A 22,441-nucleotide genomic window follows, 5' to 3' on the forward strand; every position below is an offset into this window, starting at 1 on the left:
TAGTGTCAGGATTGAGTTGAATTATCGGACACCCAGCTGGTATCCAAGAATTGCTTGTTGGTGGTTTGGGGGAAACCCCAGCACACCTTGCATTTGGGTCCCAGAACCCTTTATCTGTCTTTATTACAGGGGTCTCAGCTAAGAATTCAGAAGGGCAGAAGGAAGATTATTTTTCCTCCCTTAAACTTCCCTTCCCGTCCTCTCCATCTGGTACTTCTGCCCTGGTTGTTACTTCTGCCCCCAAATGTTACAGCTGAGGAAGGGCTTACTTTTCATCAATTTATTTATATCTGAGATTCACTTTGAAAATGTTAATGTTGATGATGACGGTAATTAGCTCAACTCTTTTAGGTAGAGAAGAATTAAGCTTCATCTAGTTTTTAAAAATAATTTTATTGTAAAAGAATAAGTACTTATTTACAAAAAAATTCAGATTTGTATAAACGAAAAGGTAAAATTCTTTAGTCTTCCAGCCTGCTCCTGTGTCGCTTGCTGGAGGTGACCACTGTTTAGCAGTTTGCTGTGTATTTTTGCAAACAAATCTATGCATTTAGATATGCATGTATTTATGAACTCTTTATAGGAAATGAATCACAATATTCATACATAACTTATTCCTTCTAACATTTGTTCAGAATTCTACTGTAAGGATAAACTGTAAGTTATTTAATCAGTTCTCTACTGATGGGCATTTAAATTATTTCCAGCATTTTAAATAAATACTACTGTAATTAAGATACTTGTATATTTAAAATACTCATGTGAGTTTAATTATAGAGTTAATATCTAGAAATGTAAGGTGATCATACAATCTATCATGTAAACTAAGGCAGATTCTAATTCAGAGGGGCTCCTGAGAGCACAGGTATATACTGAGACTGTCTCAGGAAAACCAGGTATGTGTTTATACAAAATTGAAACTTCTACTGAGTCAAAAAGTAGCATTTAAAATGCTGATGTTGTCAGGCTTGGTCATACCAATTTATAATCCACCAACATATAAGGGCTTCTGTTTCTTCAAACTTTCAAAATACTGAGCATTATAGTAATAATTATTTGCGAATTTACCAAATTAGTAAGAAATTGTACCATTTTAACTTGCATTTATTTAATAATCAGTGATGTTGAACCTCTGTCATTTATTATTGGCCATTTGTATGTCATATATATATTTTTTAATATTTATTTATTTATTTGGCTGCATTGGGTCTTCACTGCTGCACGCGGGCTTTCTCTAGTTATGGCAAGCAGGGGCTACTCTTTTTTTTTTTTTTTGGCTGTATGCGGGCCTCTCACTGTTGTGGCCTCTCCCGTTGTGGAGCACAGGCTCTGGACGCACAGGCTCAGCGGCCATGGCTCACAGGCCCAGCCGCTCCGCAGCATGTGGGATCTTCCCGGACAGGGGCACGAACCGGTGTCCCCTGCATCGGCAGGCGGACTCTCAACCACTGCGCCACCAGGGAAGCCCAGGGGCTACTCTTTATTGTGGTGCATGGGCTTCTCGTTGCGGTGGCTTCTCTTGTTGTGGAGCACGGGCTCTAGGCGTGTGGGCTTCTGTAGTTGCGGCACTAGGACTCAGTAGTTGTGGCTCGCGGGCTCTAGAGCACAGGCTCAGTAGTTGTGGCGCACGGGCTTAGTTGCTCTGTGGCATGTGGGATCTTCCCAGACCAGGGATCAAACCTGTGTCCCCTGCATTGGCAGTCGGATTCCTAACCACTGTGCTACCAAGGAAATCACAGTATGTCATATTTCTATGAACTACTTGTTCATATCCTTTATGGCTACATTTCTTTTTTTAATTTATAAGAAATTGAGCCCTGGAAATTAGGTGGCATCTTTTTTTTTTTAATTGAAGTATAGTTGATTTACAATGTTGTGTTAACTTCTGCTGTACAGCAAAGCAACTCAGTTATACGTAGATATACATTCTTTTTTATATTCTTTTCCATTGTGGTTTATCTTAGTACATTGAAGGTAGTTCCCTGTGCTATACAGTAGGACCTTGTTGTCCATCCATTCTATATGTAATAGTTTGCATCTACTAACCCCAAACTCCCAGTTCATCCCTCCCCCACTCACCCCCACTTGGCAACCACAAATCTGTTCTCTATGTCTGTGAGTCTATTTCTGTTTCATAGATAGGTTCATTTGTGTCATATTTTAGATTCCACATATAAGTGATATCATGTGGTATTTGTCTTTCTCTCTCTGACTTACTTCACTTAGTAGGATAATCTCTAGGTCCATCCACGTTGTGCAAATGGCATTATTTCATTCTTTTTTATGGCTGAGTAATATTCCACTGTATATATGTACCACATCTTCTTTATTCATTCATCTGTTGATAGACATTTAGGTTGTTTCCATGTCTTGGCTATTGTGAACAGAGCTGCTATGAACATAGGGGTGCATATATCTTTTTCTTTTTTAATTTTTTTAAAATTTATTTTTTGGCTGTGTTGGGTCTTCATTGCTGCGTGCGGGCTTTCTCTAGTTGCGGCGAGCAGGGGCTACTCTTTGTTGGGGTGAACAGACTTCTCATTGCGGTGGCTTCTCTTGTTGCAGAGCACAGGCTCTAGAGTGCAGGCTCAGTAGTTGTGGTGCACAGGCTTAGTGACTCCGTGGCATGTGGGATCTTCCCAGACCAGGGCTTGAACCCATGTCCCCTGCATTGGCAGGCGGATTCTTAACCACTGTGCCACCAGGGAAGTCCCAGGGGTGCATATATCTTTTGGAATTATAGTTTTTCTGGATATATGCCCAGGAGTGGGATTACTGGGTCATACAGTAGTTCTATTTTTAGTTTTCTGAGGAACCTCCGTAATGGCTATACCAACTTACATTCCCACCAACAGTGTAAAGAGGGTTCCCTTTTCTCCACACCCTCTCCAGCATTTGTTGTTTGTAGTTTGTCTACATTCTTTTGAATTCTTGGTTCTTATTGATTCATAAGAGCTCTTTGTATATTAAAGAAGTTAGTTCTTTGTGTGGCATATATTTGGCTAATATGCTTTTTTCCCAGTGTGATATTTGTATCTTGACTTTCTGGTGTTTTTAGTCATAAAATCTTTAAGTCTTTATGTAGTTTTTAAAATAACATTTGAATTTCATGTCCAAGATTGCCAAAAAGCAAGAATAAAAAGTAAACAGTTTTTTCTTTATACTTCTTAGTTTCTTTTTTAAATTAAAATTTTTGGGCCACCTAGAATTAATTTTGGTTTAAGAAGTGAATTCAGCTTTATTTGTTTCCATGTTGTCTAGTCACTTTTCCTAGCATCATTCACTGAATAGCACATCATTCCCTTCCCCCTGCCATTTGAATTGCAACTATATCTTATGCCAACGCTTCATATTTACATGAGGTCTATTTCTGATCTCTCCATTTTCTTCTATTGATCTGTTTGGTTTTATGCCAGTAGTATCTTGCTACATAAAGCCTGCAGTCTTTGCTGTGCCTTAATATCTGTAGGTCTGTTTCTCTATCTTTATTTTTTTTCAGATTTTCCCTGATTGTTCACTCATGTTTAAGCGCTCCCAGCTGAATCCTTCCTGTCCCCACCACCGCCCCCTCCCACTGCCAACACAGTTGTTTTTTGTTATTTAAACAGATTGCACTGAGTCTGTAGATTAAGTCAGGGAGGATTCATACCTTAATATCACTAAAACTTTTTCAAGAATGAGCTATGTCTTCCCTTTAAGATTCTGTTTAGCTACAGGCTGGCCATCAAGGAAAACATGGATGAGCATATATAATACGTGGCTCATTTAGATTACATGACAACGCATGACATAGTTGTTTGTTGTTGCCCATTAACAATGTATGGTTCGGTGCATTGTGCAAAACTGCAGTGAATGTGGTACATAAGATCACATTTCCATGGATCCCAGCACATGCATCTGTGATACGCTGTGCTCAGATGATCTGTGTCTCTGATTTCTCATTGAATAAAACTGCATCTTTAGCATATCCCAGAAGATATGCCTCATCAAAAGGGCTCTATTGGTTAAAAAATATTAGTATTATCCCTGTTTCCAGATTTTTATGGCCACTTTGTATATTGTACCTAGATAAAATGTTGGGCTGCAGGGGAGGTGAGAGTCCAGAGCATGGTCCTGTGGAGGGGACAAGTTGTACCTGTCCCAGCGGTGGCCCTTGAAGAAAGTTGCCCACGAGGCAGGCTGCTTTTTCCAGTTCCCCTTCCCAGCCTCCTTTTTCTTTATGTTTAACCTGATTTTAAAAGTCTGCCTTGTTAAAGAAGATGTGGCACATATATACAATGGAATATTACTCAGCCATAAAAAGAAATGAAATTGAGTTATTTGTAGTGAGGTGGATGGACCTAGAGTCTGTCATACAGAGTGAAGTAAGTCAGAAAGAGAAAAACAAATACCATATGCTAACACATATATATGGAATCTAAAAAAGAAAAATGGTCATGAAGAACCTAGGGGCAAGACGGGAATAAAGATGCAGACCTACTAGAGAATGGACTTGAGGATATAGGAAGGGGGAAGGGTAAGCTGGGACAAAGTGAGAGAGTGGCATGGACATATATACACTACCAAATATAAAATAGATAGCTAGTGGGAAGCAGCCACATAGCACAGGGAGATCAGCTCCGTGCTTTGTGACCGCCTAGAGGGGTGGGATAGGGAGGGTGGGAGGGAGGGAGACGCAAGAGGGAGGAGATATGGGGATATATGTATATGTATAGCTGATTCACTTTGTTATAAAGCAGAAACTAACACACCATTGTAAAGCAATTATACTCCAATAAAGATGTTAAAAAAAAAAAAAGTCTGCCTTGGGAATTCCCTGGCGGTCCAGTGGTTAGGACTCTGCACTTTTACTGCTGAGGGCCTGGGTTCAATCCCTGGTCAGGAAACTAAGAACCCACAAGCCACATGGTGTGACCAGAAAAAAAAAAAAGTCTGCCTCTGTCATGCTTTATCCCATTGATGGGTCTAACCTAATTGTTTAATTACATTAGTCATGAACCACAGGTAAAGTACTTCTGAACGTGACCCACAATGCCAATAATGTACTGCATCAGCCACTACACAGATTTGGCTCTCTGTTCTGAAAAGTGTTACAAACTGAGGTGCCCAGCCCATGACCAGGGCCTTGCTGAGTGCTAATGGGTTGAATTTTATCCTGGCCCAGCTGGTCGCGACCTCAGTGTTGAGACGGGAGGCTATTGCCGCCTTCAGCATCGTCGGACTCTTTATGTTCTATGTGTTACATGGCCCATTATTGCTTTTATTTTTTTCAGTTAATATCTGGCAGGTTCAAGTTCAATAGATTCTGAATATGAAACACCAGAAGTGCAACGATAACTTACAAACATTGACATATTACACCTGTGTGACTAGAGCAGAACGGGGTGGTGACCCCCACCGTATGTTGGCCAAGAGGGTGTGTGTTGGGCCTGGGGAGCCCTGAGAGCTGTCACAGCAGTTCTTTCCGCTGACATCCTTTCTCTCAGCCGCAGAGCATGGCAGTGTCGTTTGGGGGATTGATAACGATCCAGCAGACAAGAACCTGAAGGGGAATCAACTTTGTCCCCCTTTTGATGTGACTGCAGCTCAAGGTCACCAGGACCCTGGAGGCATCCCTGGCTGGAAAGATCAAGCAGGGCCTGGGCTGACCTGAGGAGATCTGGTTATGTGCTGTTTTGGTCTGAGTAATACAAACTCTTACACTTTCCATTTTTCTGTCTTCTTTCTAGCTGTAAGCAGAGAAGTGTTTCCATGCTCATGTTAGGCCAAGAGATGACAGCACTGGGCAGATCTCCATCAGAGTCATGAACTGATGCTCTGAACCCTGAGCCCAGGAGGGAGACTGCCTCCGGCCTGCACTTGTCAGGGCCTGGCTGTGGAGCTGAGGGACTCAGAGTTGGAAGTGGGGTGCCAAGCACATCTGGCCCAGAGTAGTCTGAAGGCACACAGAGGTAGCTTTGTGTTTAGGCTTTCCAGATGGACCGCCTCAATTCTAGTCCCAGCCCAGCCACTCAGCAGCTGTGTGACCTTGGGCTTGTTGTTTTACCTCTCTGGGCCTCAGTTTCCACCTCTGTAAAATAAGGGTGAGAAGAGCACCTATTTGGCAATAAGACTACTTGAAGATAGAAATAAGCACCTCGTATAGCATCCAGCTTAGGGTAGGCCCTCAGTGAGCAGACAGTATCGGTTCAGATTAGAAGAGGCCTAATCTTTCCTCATGGTCTGCAGCAGCTGTGGCTGGGAGGGTCAGGCAGAGATCTAGTACCCTTCACAGACCCAGGAATGCTCTACTCAAGCTGGGTAAACTGATAAGCAGGTGGAAACGGAGCTATCACACCACGTATTCCTAGCATGGACCACCTTCAGAATCCCTCCATCCCTACATGGCCTCTGGGCTGGGTAGAGAGTGGGAAATGAGACTCAGAGAGCTTGATTGGGCCTGGAAGCTTCCTGGATCTGAGCACATGTGGTCTGGAACAGTGGGCCTGATGCCTTGTCCCAGCCTTAAATAGAGGATCCTAGTTGGCTCAGATATCTAAGAGAATGGGAAACGTGCCCTCTCTCTTTCTTGGTGAGATCACCATAGCCACTAGAACTCCTTCTTGGTGAGACCACTGGTATCATAAAGCTGTGCCGTCATTAGCACCCTGGAGAAGTCAGGTCATGGTGGGAAATCTAACTGGAAGTTCCAGGTGGGCCTCCCAGGCAGCCCCTACCTTGTGCTCCTTGGTACGAAATTGAACTAGAACCTCCCAGGCCTGTGAGCATAAGTGTTGCAAGGTGGGATTTCTATAGTAGCCTTGGAGGCTCTAGCTGAGTTGCAGCTGGCTCTGCTGATGGTGAAGCTCTGGGTCAGTACAAATAGAGGCCAGAAAACCAGACTCACGGTGAGGCTCCTGGGAAGGGGTCAGCGGAGATGGCCTAGGTCCCTCCTCGTTCTTGGTCCTGTGATTTTAGCAGCCCGTGACTAGCCGTCGCTCAGCACCCTGCATCCATTCGAAGCGGCTGCTCAGCCTTGGTGGCACACGGAGCACCTGGAGAGCTTTAAGAACCCCTGATGCTTGTGACCCACCCCTAGAGATTCTGATTTAATTAGTCTTGGGTGGGGCTTGGACGTCAGGATGTTAAAAATCTTCCCACGTGATTCTAATGTACAGCCAGGGTTGAGAGTCCCTGCTAAAAAGACAGGCAAGCTAATGATAATTAATATATAATTTATGTGCCAGTTACCGTGCTAAATATATTATCTACATTATCTCCTTTAATCCTCACCCTAATCCCCATTTTCCAGATGAAGAAGCATGCTCAGAAAGGGTAGGTGACTTTCCAAGGCCAGAGAGCAATAAGCACTGACGTTTTATCCCAGGGCCATGGGATTTCAAAGCCCAGGCTGGTAACCCCTATGACAACTACTTTTTTTTTTTTTGCAGTACGTGGGCCTCTCACTGTTGTGGCCTCTCCCGTTGCGGAGCACAGGCTCCGGACGCTCAGGCTCAGCGGCCATGGCTCACGGGCCCAGCCGCTCCACGGCATGTGGGATCTTCCCGGACCGGGACACGAACCCGTGTCCCCTGCATCGGCAGGCGGACTCTCAACCACTGCGCCACCAGGGAAGCCCTATGACAACTACTTTTGAGGCAATGTGTAAAGGAAGATGGGGACATATCTGGGGCAGGCCCTTGGTAACCTAGGTGAGTTCCGCCTGTGCCCAAGCTGAGGTTGCCAGCCCGGTGCCGCCCCTGGCATCTTGTCTGGTTGAGCAGGGGCACTGGCTGTCCAAGAGGGGTTGGCTGCTTCCGCAGAACCCAGCAGCTTGCAGGGAGACCCAGGGGACCCACCTTTTCATTTGGGAGAGGTGGAACCCAAGCCTGTGCCCTCCGAGATGGTGACTCATGCACTGTTTCCCAGCTCTTCTGATGAATGGCAGTCTTTCAACTTGGGACACAGCATCAGATGCAATTTTTGTCCTAGGGGAGTCAGGAGTGGTTGGGAATCACATTTTGTTCGCCAGGTGTTTGGCGTTTAAAGCAGACTCAGAAAAAAAAGTCAGGAGTCATCCATAAAATAGGACCAGAGCCTTTTTATTTGCAGTTTCAGTGACTTTAGTGAAAGGCAAACCCAGCAGGTACCTGTTTTACTGGCAATAAAAGGAAATTGGGCAGCAGTCATTTAGAAGGGGTTCGAGTTGTTTAAATCTGAAATTTAGGGGTACCTGTGCGTATATGTTAAAAGAAAGTTTACAAGGCTTGGAGATTTGGGTTGAACTGTTTTTGATGAAAATGACTTGGAAAATATTGTCCTTTCTTATTTTCGACCTTCCCCTTGGCTGTTTGTTTCCTAAATTTAGCAGTCAAGAAGAAATAAGCAAATCTAGCTGGAAAAAAACTGATACAAGTCAGGCAGGTTTCAAAGTTTAATCGAAGTGATTGAAGATAAAAGTCTCTAAGATGAGAAATAATTCTTCCCATTTTATAAAGCAGAGTCATTATTTCAGCTTAAAAAACTTCAGATGTGATTGACCTTATTGGACATGGAAGTGCTGGATTTGGCACTTCCTGAAAAGACAGACTGGTGATGGTTAGGAGGCAGCTGCCTAAACGTCACCAAGAACTCTCAGCAGGAGGCTGGAGGGCTGTGGGAGCCTCATCAGGCTGTCACTCACCATCTTCCCAACGCTTGTTCCTCACCATGGCAACCCAAGGACCTCTTAAGTCGTCGTCCAGATGGATCGCCCTCCTGCCCCCCGCCCTTCCCAAAGCCTGGCCACAGCTCTGCCTGCTGGACAAGGCTAGGAATGCCTCACCCGGCTCTGGGCTCAAGTCCCTGGGCCAGATGCCAGAGAACAGCCTGAAAATCTTGGCATGGATGGCTTTCACCCACACTGTGTCATTGCCATTGGTGGCTCATTTGTGGGTTTTTGGTTTTGATTTTTGTTTCTTACTTCTGGAGAATGGCTTGCTTTTCATTGAAAGGACCGAAGGACTGACATCTCAGAACTTTTGGTTATGAGAGAAGAACAGCCAACTCAAACTAGTTCAAGAGGAAAAAAAAAAGACAGATAGGTGTATAGAGAGATAGAAAAACCCCAAAGTGAACTTGGATCAGATATAATTGGCTCCAGGGACCCCAAACAAAATCATTAGAGCTCTTTCTTTCCATCTCTTGGCTGTGATTCTTTCTTCTTGGTTTCATTCTCCAGACAAGATTTCTCCATGTGAGGGGCAGGAAGACGCTCGCCTCCCAAGCTGACCAGTGCTGACAAAAAGAGCTCAGTTTATAGAAAAGTCTCAGGGTGGATTCTGATTGGCCCCAATTGAGTCAAATGACCGTTCCTGAACCAGTCCCCTGCGTCTGGGAGAGCAGTGACAAGATCACTCTAGCCTGGGTCTTGTGCCCACCCCACGGTGGTGATTGAGGTGTTGGTGGGATGGGAAGACAGTGATTAACAGCCCTGCCAGAAGCATGTAAGTGAGGAGGTCCCTAAGATGAGCAAAGCTACCCTCACCTTCTTGGTCCACTTCAACTCCCAAGTGTGTGTGAGCTGAGTGTGGGGAGGCGGGGAAGGGGGGGGGGCGAGATGCTTGCCGGCATGACAGCTCATCACTCACATACTCATTAGCCATTGTTTTCCAGTCCCATGGGGCACTGTTCTGGGCTTTGGGATCCAGCATTAAACAAAACAGACAATCCCTGCCCTGGTGAAGCTTATATTCTTGTAGGAAGAAGGAGTCAAAAAGATAACATTAATAACAAAAGTGCACATTGAACATCCGATGACGCTACGTGCTATAAGGAAAGCCAAAGCAGGCGGGAGGATGGGGAAGGCGAGGGTGGCGCTGAGGCCACAGTTTCACAGATGGTGGCTGGGGAAGGCTCACAGAGGAGCCAGGTTTGAGCAGAGCCCTGCAGGGGGTGAAGGAGGGAGCCATGCAGACAACTGGGAGAAAAGCCTTCCAGAAAGGAAGCAGAAGGAATAAAGGGGCTAAGGAGAAGGTGCTGGGAGGCTCAAGGAACCTCAGGAGGCCAGTGTGGCTGGAGCAGAGCTAGGCAGGGGCAACAGTAGAAGCTGAGTCCAGCGAGGTGACAGGGCATCTGCTCCTGGGCCACTGTGAGCTCTGGGGCTTGTGCCCTGAGGGAGAGTGAAAGCCACCGGAAGTCATGTGTGGTGTCAGAGGATCCCATTTGTCCGCTGTGGTTTTCTCCCCACTTGATTATAAGTTAGGTGAGAGCAGGGACACTGTCTAGGTATCCATTCCTTCATTCACTCCCTCATTCATTCCTTTATTCAGTAAACATCTCAATACCTACTATGTGCCAGGTGCTAGGAGCTCGCTAGTGGAAAAGAAAGGGAGGTAAAGCACAGATGTCAGTGCCATGTGGTATAAGAATCCCACAGACAGCCCCAAATGCCCTCACCCCCTCCAGAAAGGACAGCAGTGCGAGTCCTCCTATCCAGTGGCTCTGACTGGCTCCAAGCCCAGGATCTTGGGTCTCTCAGGCTGATCCAGATATATCTCCTTATGGTCCCGCAGCCTAGAGCCAAAGGATGTATTTACCCCTCACCGATATACTTAGTAAGCAGTGTGGCTGGGAGAACAGGATAGCACAACACACTTCCCCTTTGGAAGAGGGGAGCAGGGAGGCGGCATTCACTGGCCACCAGTGCCTGGTGCCTGTGCCATCACCGGGCTCCTGCCCCAGCCGGGGTGGGGTGGGCGAGGTTCCATGGCCAGTTCTCCAGCTACCCGTGATCTGAGTTTGAGAGTGGAGGTTTCTTCATGATCCTCCATGGCCATGCCTGGCATGGGATGGGGGAGGAAAAGGGAGTGACCTAGATTCCTAGATTCCTTTTCTGGGGGCCATACTTTTTGTTTATTTTCATTCTGCCAGCTTCTTGCACAGTGTCTGCACAGACTAGACTTTCAGTAAATAATCTGTTGATTTAACACTAGTGGCATGTGCATAGGACACTGCCTGTGAGACCCAGGGCAGGGGTCTGCTTCAGGCTGTGGCGCATGGGGGAGGGCACTAGGGGTGACCCCTGGATTTGTCACCCGGAGGACCAGCGGGGTGGGACTGCCCACCTCTGCAACAGGCAGCACAGAAGAAGCAACTGCTTTGGGGATGGATGAAGAATTCATTTTGAGGCATTGAGTTAGAGGTAGCCACCGGGACACTCAAAGGCCTGGAAGTCTCAGAATCAAAGACCAGAGCCAAAGGGAAAGGAGAGTTCAAGAACTGGAGGGAAATGAGCTGTGGTGTGGGTGTGTGGATAGATATCAGGTAGAAGAGCTCAGGGCAGTGACTGGGGTGAGGCCAGAGAGGGACTGGATAGAGGGGCCGCATCCTATCCTGCCTCGGTATCGCCTCCACTCGGCTGATGCAGGGCCAACTGATGTTTCAGCTCTAAACGCCGGGGATGCTGGGTCAACGTGAAAGCAGAGCTGAGACCTCTGGGAGGGAGCAGACCCTTGTGCCCTTCTTCACAAGGTGTGTCACAGGTGAAGGGTCTAACCTCGGAGAAGGGTTAGACCATCAGAGGCTATGGGTCTGAGGAAGGGAGAAGCAGACACATCTTTGAGGATGTCTAGCTCAGTTTTGAGGTCCTGAGAGGAACTTCTCTAGAGATGCTTTTCCACAGCCTTCTCTGTGGCCCTGAAGAGGCTTTGAATGAGGCGCAGGAAGGCAGCAGGCTGGGGATGGGGACAGTGTCAGAACCGTTCCTTCCCCTTCCTGGCACATAGGTGGTGCTCAGCGGAGTTTTGCTGAATGAATGGGCGGATGAATGAATGAGCAAGTGGAGTCAAGCCTCTGTAAACAAACGAATGAATGATCAGGTGATCCTTGGAACTTGCAGAAGGGTGTCCCAGTACCCGGTAGCTGGTGGCTCTCGATCAATGTTTACTGGGCAATGGGTGAGTGTGGGTTGAGAGCTAAGAGGTTTCCTGAGCCCACAGCGTGGCCATAAGTCCTAAATAAATAAGCATGGTTATTTCTCTCAGTTGACTGGCGGGGTAATTCATTGGCATGCTCTCCCTTTGGGAGCTTCTGCAATTTTTTTTCTTGTTTTAGCTCCTCCACCATCAGCTGGAGGCCGCTTTCCATTTGCCTGATCCTGCGCTGGGTGGAAGTGGGGGGCAGAGTTGGCACCCACTCTTTTCTCTGGTGGAAAGGGCACAAAGGAACCCTCATCCCTCATCCTCACTCTCACAGTTAACAGCTTGGGTCCTTCTAGCAATCCAGGGTTCAAGCCAGAACCTTCTTCCTCTCTCTCTCCTCCCCTCTCCCTCCTTCCTTCACTCCTTCTCTCTCTCCTCCCCTCTCCCTCCTTCCTTCACTCCTTCTCTCTATTTATTTTTTTAGATGTCCTTACCTTTTTCTTTTTTGAATTTTATTTTATTTATTTTTTTATACAGCAGGTTCTTATTAGTTATCCATTTTATACACATTAGTGTATATATGTCAACCCTAATCTCCCAATTCATCCCACCACCAACACCCCCTGCCACTTTCCCCCCTCAGTGTCCATACTTTGGTTCTCTGCATCTGTGTCTCAATTTCTGCCCTGCAAACCAGTTCATCTGTACCATTTTTCTAGGTTCCACATATATGAGTTAATATACGATATTTGTTTTTCTCTTTCTGGCTTACTTCACTCTGTATGACAGTCTCTAGATCCATCCACATCTCTACAAATGACCCAGTTTTGTCCCTTTTTTATGGCTGAGTAATATTCCATTGTATATATGTGCCACATCTTCTTTATCCATTCGTCTGTCGGTGGGCATTTAGGTTGCTTCCATGACCTGGCTATTGTAAATAGTGCTGCAGTGAACATTGGGGTGCATGTGTCTTTTTGAATTATAGTTTTCTCTGGGTATACGCCCAGTAGTGGAATTGCTGGGTCATATGGTAATTCTATTTTCAGTTTTTTCAGGAACCTCCATACTGTTCTCCACAGTGGCTGTATCAATTTACATTCCCACCAACAGTGCAAGAGGGTTCCCTTTTCTCCACACCCTCTCCAGCATTTGTTGTTTGTAGATTTTCTGATGATGCCCATTCTAACTGGTGTGAGGTGATACCTCAGTGTAGATTTGATTTGCATTTCTCTACTAATTAGTGATGTTGAGCAGCTTTTCATGTGCTTCTTGGCCATCTGTATGTCTTCTTTGGAGAAATGTCTATTTAGGTCTTCTGCCCATTTTTGGATTCAGTTGTCTGTTTTGTTAATATGAGCTGCATGAGCTGTTTATATATTTTGGAGATTAATCCTTTGTCCATTGATTCGCTTGCAAATATTTTCTCCCATTCTGAGGGTTGTCTTCTCGTCTTGTTTGTAGTTTCTGTTGCTTTGCAAAAGCTTTTAAGTTTCATTAGGTCCCATTTGTTTATTTTTGTTTCCATTACTCTAGAAGCTGGGTCAAAAAAGATCTTGCTGTGATTTATGTCAAAGAGTGTTCTTTGTATGTTTTCCTCTAAGAGTTTTATAGTGGCTGGTCTTACATTTAGGTCTCTAATCCATTTTGAGTTTATTTTTCTGTATGGTGTTAGGGAGTGTTCTAATTTCATTCTTTTACATGTAGCTGTCCAGTTTTCCCAGCACCAATTATTGAAGAGACTGTCTTTTCTCCATTGTATATCCTTGCCTCCTTTGTCATAGATTAGTTGACCGTAGATGTGTGGGTTTATCTCTGGGCTTTCTTTCCTGTTCCATTGACCTATATTTCTGTTTTTGTGCCAGTACCATATTGTCTTGATTACTATAGCTTTGTAGTATAGTCTAAAGTCAGGGAGTCTGATTCCTCCAGCTCCGTTTTTTTCCCTCAAGACTGCTTTGGCTATTCGGGGTCTTTTGTGTCTCCATACAAATTTTAAGATTTTTTGTTCCAGTTTTGTAAAACAATGCCATTGGTGGGCTTCCCTGGTGGTGAGTGGTTGAGAGTCTACCTGCCGATACAGGGGACATGGGTTCGTGCCCCGGTCCGGGAAGATCCCACATGCCGCGGAGCGGCTGGGCCTGTGGGCCATGCTGCTGAGCCTGCGCATCCAGAGCCTGTGCTCCGCAACGGGAGAGGCCACAACAGTGAGAGGCCCGCGTACCACAAAAAAAAAAAAAAGAAATGCCATTGGTAATTTGATAGGGATTGCATTGAATCTGTAGATTGCTTTGGGTAGTATAGTCATTTTCCCGATATTGATTCTTCCTATCCAAGAACATGGTATATCTCTCCATCTGTTTGTATCATCTTTAATTTCTTTCATCAGTGTCTTATAGTTTTCTGCATACAGGTCTTCTGTCTCCCTAGGTAGGTTTACTCCTAGGTATTTTATTCTTTTTGTTGCAATGCTAAATGGAAGTGTTTCCTTAATTTCTCTTTCAGATTTTTCATCATTAGTGTATAGGAATGCAAGAGATTTCTGTGCAGTAATATTGTATCCTGCAACTTTACCAGATTCATTGATTAGCTCTAGTTTCTAGTTTTCTAGCTCTAGTTTTCTGGTGGCATCTTTAGGATTCTCTATGCATAGTATCATGTCATCTGCCAACAGTGACAGTTTAACTTCTTCTTTTCCAATTTGTATTCCTTTTATTTCTTTTTCTTCTCTGATTGCCGTGGCTAGGACTTCCAAAACTATGTTGAATAATAGTGGTGAGAGTGGACATCCTTGTCTTGTTCCTGATCTTAGAGGAAATGCTTTCAGTTTTTCACCATTGAGAATGATGTTTGTCTTATACGGCCTTTATTATGTTGAGGTAGGTTCCCTGTATGCCCACTTTCTAGAGAGTTTTTATCATAACTGGGTGTTGAATTTTGTCAAAAGCTTTTTCTGCATCTATTGAGATGATCATATGGTTTTTCTTCTTCAATTTGTTAATATGGTGTATTACTTTGATTGATTTGCATATATAGAAGAATCCTTGCATCCCTGGGATAAATCCCACTTGCTCATGGTGTATGATCCTTTTAATGTGTTGTTGGATTCTGTTTGCTAGTATTTTGTTGAGGATTTTTGCATATATATTAATCAGTGATATTGGTCTGTGATTGTCTTTTTCTCTAGTATCTTTGTCTGGTTTTGGTATCAGGGTGATGGTGGCCTCATAGAATGAGTTTGGGAGTGTTCCTTCCTCTGCAATGTTTTGGAAGAGTTTGAGAAGGATGGGTGTTAGCTCTTCTCTAAATGTTTGATAGAATTCACCTGTGAAGCCATCTGGTCCTGGACTTTTGTTTGTTGGAAGATTTTAAATCACTGTTTCAATTTCATTACTTGTGATTTGTCTGTTCAGATTTTCTATTTCTTCCTGGTTCAGTCTTGGAAGGTTATACCTTTCTGAAAATTTGTCCATTTCTTCCAGGTTGCCCATTTTATTGGCATCGAGTTGCTTGTAGTAGTCTCTTAATATGCTTTGTATTTCGCGGTGTCTGTTGTAACTTCTTTTTCATTTCTAATTTTCTTGATTTGAGTGCTCTCCCTCTTTTTCTTGATGAGTCTGGCTAATGGTTTATCAATTTTGTTTATCTTCTCAAAGAACCAGCTTTTAGTTTTATTGATCTTTGCTATTGTTTCCTTTGTTTCTATTTCATTTATATCTGCTCTGATATTCATGATTTCTTTCCTATGTTAACTTTGGGTTTTGTTTGTTCTTCTTTCTCTAGTTACTTTAGGTGTAAGGTTAGATTGTTTATTTGAGATTTTTCTTGTTTCTTGAGGTAGGCTTGTCTTGCTATAAACTTCCCTCTTAGAACTGCGTTTGCTGCATCCCGTAGGTTTTGGATCATCGTGTTTTCATTGTCATTGGTCTCTAGGTATTTTTTGATTTCCTCTTTGATTTCTTCAGTGATCTCTTGGTTATTTAGTAACGTATTGTTTAGCCTCCATGTGTTTGTGTTTACTATGTTTTTTTCCCTGTAATTGATTTCTAATCACATAGCATTGTGGTCAGAAAAGATGCTTGATATGATTTCAATTTTGTTAAATTTACTGAGGCTTGATTTGTGACCCAGGATGTGATCTATCCTGGAGAATATTCCGTGTGCAATTGAGAAGGAAGTGTAATCTGCTGTATTTGGATGGAATGTCCTATAAACATCAATTAAATCTATCTGGTCTATTGTGTCATTTAAAGCTTGTGTTTCCCTATTAATTTTCTGTTTGGATGATCTGTCCATTGGTGTAAGTGAGGTGTTAAAGGTCCCCCACTATTATTCTGTTACTGTTGATTTCCTCTTTTATAGCTGTTAGCAGTTGCCTTATGTATTGAGGTGCTCCTATGTTGGGTGCATATAGATTTATAATTGTTATATCTTCTTCTTGGATTGATCCCTTGCTCATTATATAGTGTCCTGCCTTATCTCTTGTAACATTGTTTATTTTAAAGTCTATTTTATCTGATATGAGTATTGCTACTCCAGCTTTCTTTTGATTTCCATCTGCATGGAATATCGTTTTCCATCTCCTCATTTTCAGTCTGTATGTGTCCCTAGGTCTGAAGTGGGTCTCTTGTAGACAGCATATATATGGGTGTTGTTTTTGTATCCATTCAGGGAGCCTCAGTCTTTTGGTTGGAGCACTTAATCCATTCACTTTTAAGGTTATTATTGATATGTATGTTCCTATGACCATTTTCTTAATTGTTATGGGTTTCTTTTTGTAGGTCCTTTTCTTCTCTTGTGTTTCCTACTTAGAGAAGTTCCTTTAGCATTTGTTGTAGAGCTGGTTTTGTGGTGCTGAATTCTCTTAGCTTTTGCTTGTATGTAAAGCTTTGATTTCTCCGTAGAATCTGAATGAGATCCTTGCTGGGTAGAGCAATCTTGGTTGTAGGTTCTTCCCTTTCATCACTTTAAATATGTCATGCCATTCCCTTCTGGCTTGTAGAGTTTCTGCTGAGAAATCAGCTGTTAACCTTATGGGAGTTCCCTTGTATGTTATTTGTTGTTTTTCTCTTGCTGCTTTCAATAATTTTTCTTGGTCTTTAATTTTTGCCAATTTGATTACTATGTGTCTTGGCATGTTTCTCCTTGGGTTTATCCTGTCTGGGACTCTCTGTGCTTCCTGGACTTGTGTGGCTATTTCGTTTCCCATGTTAGGGAAGTTTTCGACTATAATCTCTTCAAATATTTTCTCAGGTCCTATCTCTCTCTCTTCTCCTTCTGGGACCCCTATAATGCAAATGTTGTTGCGTTTAATGTTGTCCCAGAGATCTCTTAGGCTGTCTTCATTTCTTTTCATTGTTTTCTCTTTATTCTGTTCCGTGGCTGTGAATTCCACCATTCTCTCTTCCAGGTCACTTATCTGTTCTTCTGCCTCAGTTATTCTGCTGTTGATTCCATCTAGTGTGTTTTTCATTTCAGTTATTGTATTGTTCATCTCTGTTTGTTTGTTCTTTAATTCTTCTAGGTCTTTGTTAAACATGTCTTACATCTTCCCGATATTTGCCTCCATTCTTCTTCTGAGGTCCTGGATCAGCTTCACTGTCATTATTCTGAATTCTTTTTCTGGAAGGTTACCTATCTCCACTTCACTTAGTTGTTTTTCTGGGGTTGTATCTTGTTCCTTCATCTGGTACATAGTCCTCTGCCTTTTCATCTTGTCTATCTTTCTGTGAATGTGGTTTTTGTTCCACAGGCTGCAGGATTGTAGTTCTTCTTGCTTCTGCTCTGTGCCTTCTGGTGGATGAGGCTATCTAAGAGGCTTGTGCAAGTTTCCTGATGCGAGGGACTGGTGGTGGGTAGAGCTGGCTGTTGCTCTGGTGGGCAGAGCTCAGTAAAACTTTAATCCGTTTATTTGCTGATGGGTGGGGCTTGTTTCCCTCCCTGTTGGTTGTTTGGCCTGAGGCCACCCAACACTGGAGCCTACCTGGCTCTTTGGTGGGGCTAATGGCGGACTCTGGGAGGGCTCACGCCAAGGAGTACTTCCCAGACCTTCTGCTGCCAGTGTCCTTGTCCTCACAGTGAGACACAGCCACCCCCGCCTCTGCAGGAGACCCTCCTACACTAGCAGGTAGGTCTGGTTCAGTCTCCTATGGGGTCACTGCTCCTTCCCCTGGGTCCCGATGCGCACACTACTTTGTGTGTGCCCTCCACGAGTGGAGTCTCTGTTTCCCCATCCTGTCGAAGTGCTGCAATCAATTCCCACTAGGCTTCAAAGTCTGATTCTCTAGGAATTCCTCCTCCCGTTGCTGAACCCCCAGGTTGGGAAGCCTGACGTGGGGCTCAGAACCTTTACTCTCGTGGGTGGAATTGTGTGGTATAAGTGTTCTCCAGTTTGTGAGTCACTCACCCAGCAGTTACGGGATTTGATTTTATTGTGATTGCGCCCCTCCTACCGTCTCATTGTGACTTCCCCTTTGTCTTTGGATGTGGAGTATCTTTTCTGGTGAGTTCCAGTGTCTTCCTGTCGATGATTTTTCAGCAGTTGGTTGTGATTCTGGTGCTCTCACATGAGGGAGTGAGAGCATGTCCTTCTACTCCACCATCTTGAACCAATCCCCTCCTTCCACTCATTCTCTCTTTCCTGCAATGGATTGTGAGTCTATGGGGACACTGACCCATCTGTCCAGTCCCCGGCATGGCACCAAATAAAAATATCACAGTGCGGCAGTGCAGCTGTTGTCACCCTCCTGAGTATGTGTGTGACACAGGGCTGGGCCCAGTACACATGACGAAACCTCCCTCACTGGCTGTGACCTCAGGGAGCTCAGGGACTGGTTCCTAGGAGGCATGAACACTACAGAGAGGCAGCCCTAGGAGACAGGCACTCCCCGGAACCTTTGCATTCCTGTCCCATGAGGCTGGGAGCTAGGCTCTCAGGGGAATGTGGAGGCCCTGGGCTGCTGGTGGATCACCCAACACATCCATCTCCTCTCCACAGGTCGAGCTGTCTTCTTGGGACTGTCCTTCTAGAGACTAGGCCTGTGATGGAGTTCTCATGCAGGGGTTCTGTGCCTGGACAACTCTCACTCGCCTTCCTGCTGCCCCTGTGGGCTCACAGCTCCTGCCCGGGCTGCTGGTCAAGTGGAAGGGGTGGAGTCGAGATGCACTCACCGTTGATGATATTTCCAGGCAACATCCGGCTGGCAGTGTGTTTCAGATAATGAGATGTCAGGATCCATCCACTCATCCATGCGTCTCAGATGTATCTTTCCCCAGTGTCTTTCATGGGGGGACTTTGGGAGCACAAAGCAGGGTGTGGCTAAGAGGAGGGAGGCTGGGCCATGGCATCTGTCATCCATCACTCCCCAGCACTTAAAACCAGGCTGCCCGGGAGGTCTGACGTGAGCTATTTCAGCAGCAAACACAAGTCCCAGAGAAGATGCATCACTGCCCGTGCGTTTGCATCCTAGCAGCTCTGGCATTAGCCTGTGAGGGCCCACCTGACCTCACAGGTGGTTCTCTGGGCAGCATCTTGTCCCAGCGTTGGATGTTTTACTGATCAGGCCCCTCCTTCATGCCTAGCCCAGTGTCAGGCCCAGGTTTATCCCTAGGAGACTGTCATTCTGCAGGTTGCTTGGTGACCTCTCAGGACACCTCATCTTGGGGGTCAGGTGCCCTCCAGGTGTCACCATCTCCATATCCAGCGAAGAGCCCTGGTCAAGAGTGTGGGCTTCAGAGTCAGAACAACCATTTTGACTCCAGAAACCTGTGAGTCACTAGCTCTGACCTTGAGCTTTTTTATTAATAGGTTTTATTATTTAAGAGCAGTTTTAGGTGCACAAAGTTCAGCGGAAGGTATGGAGAGTTCCCATGTACTCCCTGCCCCCACACAGGGGGGTACCGTCACGAGCCTCAGTTTCCTCATCTGTACAGTGGGGGAAATAACGATCTCCTGCTCACCGGTGCAAATGAGGTAATGCAGTTGGGTCCTACCGTGCCGTAAGTGCTTACCACACAGTGGCTACTTTCTCCTCTTGCCTGTGGCCCCTCTGATGCTGACCTTTGTCTCAGGTGACAGGAACACCCTCGAAAGGCTTTGATGAGAAGGCGTACCTGGCAGCCAAGCAGCTGAAGCCTGGAGAGGACCCCTACAGACAGCATGCCTTCAACCAGCTGGAGAGCGACAAGCTGAGCCCTGACCGGCCCATCCGGGACACCCGCCATTACAGGTGTGGCCTCCATTGTGCCGGTGGAGAAAGAAAGGTGGAGGGAAGGGCCAGCACCAGTTGGCTTTTCTTTCAGTCATGTGGATTTAAGAAATGAGGAAGATTTCCTCAGACTCGGTCCAGCTATTGAGACATTCAAACCCTTACCATCTGTCGTTTTCCTGACCCACCTTTATTTCATTGACCTCCTGAGAGCCTGAGAGGTCCAAAGAGACTTCCCAGCGAGGCCAGAGAGGCCCCTAAATACCTCAGGCTGGAATCCCAGCAAGGGTGACCTGCTAGGGGACCACGGGGAGGTCTGAAGGGGGTGGGCTAGCCTGGCGTTCTTGGTGCCCATCTGGTGATGTCTGAGGTGAAGAGGGGCCGCCAGCCCTGCCTGCACTGTGCAAAGAGTAGAGCGCTGTGCACCGCCCCACTGGTATCCCTTTCCTTCCTCTCTTCCTGCCCCACTGCCGCCACTTCCTCAGCAACTCCCAGAAATGCTCGGCAGTCTTTTGCTCTTTGTTCTCCCAGAGTGGTAGGTGGGAGAGGCCCTAGACCAGGATCAAGGACACCTTCCATGCTGATCCCAGCTCGGACTCTGCTCAGTGTGAGCGGGCAAGTCATCAGCCCCCTCCCTCGTTCAGGCCCTTGTAGTGTCCTGTCTGGAGGATACGGGTCTCCACCTTCAATCTCTCCTATTGCCATAATGAAAAAACAGTCACCACTGGAATAGTCAGAGAGCAATTGTAATAAAGAAGATTGCCATGAAAACTAGCACTGCGGCTGCCTTCCCGCCATGGCCCCAGGAGCACCAATAAATGCATTCACAGAAGCATTTGCAGAACCGACAAGGATGAAGCCTGGCAGGGATGGATCATTTTAATTCCCTTTTCTGAGCATGGGGAAGCCAATGGGCCCAAAATGTGGTGTCTGGAGAAGGCGGAGCGCAGAGCTGCTGGGCGAGGGAGTGAGGTAGGGGGAAGTGCCTTTGGTGTCTCCTCAGAGACTCGGTTTCCCCTAGGTGTCCCAGGGCCCATGGGAAGAGTGGGGCTGCTCCCCTGCCTGGTGTCACCAGGTGGCTGTTAATGGTGGCAGCGAGAGGGAGGAATTCACGGGAGGACGGGATGGGAACGATTCCTCTCCAGATCCCACCAGATGTCAGGAGCCGCTACATCCGAAAGAAGAAGCTACAGGGCGTCAGAGACAAAGAGAGGCCATTTTCCCTCTTCTCCCCTCCACCATTCTGTCTCTCTTGGCTGCCCCATCGGGCAGGGAGTTCTGTCTGTTGGTCCGGGGCTTGATCCTGGGGCCTGTGTGGTGCCTATACACGTCGATCCCTCCTCAACACTTCAGTGACTGTGGGGCTCCGAGTGCTCTAGGTCTTTTGTAAAGAGCATCCAGGCCTGGGAAGGTCCCCCAACCTGTGCTTCCCTCCAAGGACTCCAGGCTGGGCGGCCTGAGTGGGGTGTGCATGGGTGTGGAGGCCCAGGGCCCACGCCTGGCTTCAGGGGGCAGCAGGCCAGCCAAAGAGAAGCTTAAGCCTGCCCTGAGATCACTCTCACAGCTGCCCTCTGACCTCTCTGCTCTCTTCTCAGTTGCCCATCCGTGTCCTATTCGTCGGACTTGCCGGCCACCAGCGTCATCATCACCTTCCACAACGAAGCCCGCTCTACCCTCCTGCGCACGGTGAAAAGGTAAGCCCCACCTTGGACCTTTCATCTCCGTGGTGCTGATCCCCCAGGCCTTGGGGATCTGCTGGGCCCTGGCAGGGGAGAACACTGAGACTGGGTGCTGTGGCCAGATGGCGTGAAGACCAGCGGGCACTGGCAGGGGGGGTTCTGCCCTTCTGAGAGGCTGAGGCTGGTGCATCAGGGTCAGGGAGACCCAAGAAGTCCAACTGTTAGCAAGATGCACAAACACAAGGTCAGGTCCCCAGGACTCAGGCAGAAATGCAGGGGTCAGGGGCCCAGGGTGGTGGGGACAGACGTGAGGCCTCAGGTGGATGGATGCCAGCCCAGTAGGCACCTGTCAGCGATTCAGAGAGCGGTGCCCCTCCTGTTCTCTTCAGCTTGGCCCGTGGTCACGTCTGACTTCTACTCGCCTCATTTCTTAATGAACTTAGATAAGAATAGGATTCAGGGGCTTCCCTGGTGGCGCAGTGGTGGAGAGTCCGCCTGCCGGTGCAGGGGACGCGGGTTCGTGCCCCGGTCTGGGAAGATCCCACATGCCGCGGAGCGGCTGGGCCCGTGAGCCGTGGCCGCTGAGCCTGCGCGTCTGGAGCCTGTGCTCCGCAACGGGAGAGGCCACCACAGTGAGAGGCCCGCGTACCGCAAAAAAAAAAAAAAAAAAAAAAAA

At 46.4% G+C, this 22,441-nt stretch overlaps 1 protein-coding gene across 4 annotated transcripts in view; it reads left to right on the plus strand.

Annotated features, from left to right (window-relative positions):
* GALNT16 (polypeptide N-acetylgalactosaminyltransferase 16) overlaps nucleotides 1-22,441 on the plus strand; it is a 100,202-nt gene that overhangs the window by 50,557 nt on the left and 27,204 nt on the right. For 3 of the 4 annotated variants that reach the window (XM_029239626.1, XM_029239629.1, XM_029239627.1), the window contains exons 2-3: nucleotides 19,950-20,107; nucleotides 21,682-21,780. In XM_029239626.1, coding sequence (XP_029095459.1) covers nucleotides 19,950-20,107; nucleotides 21,682-21,780 — 257 coding nt within the window. Of the gene's footprint in view, nucleotides 1-19,949; nucleotides 20,108-20,911; nucleotides 21,059-21,681; nucleotides 21,781-22,441 lie in introns of those variants that run through there. The other variant, XM_029239630.1, reaches the window with a different exon arrangement.

The sequence above is a fragment of the Monodon monoceros genome, unplaced genomic scaffold, assembly GCF_005190385.1.
Source record: "Monodon monoceros isolate NGI ecotype Baffin Bay Population unplaced genomic scaffold, NGI_Narwhal_1 Super_Scaffold_21, whole genome shotgun sequence".
NCBI lineage: Eukaryota > Metazoa > Chordata > Mammalia > Artiodactyla > Monodontidae > Monodon > Monodon monoceros.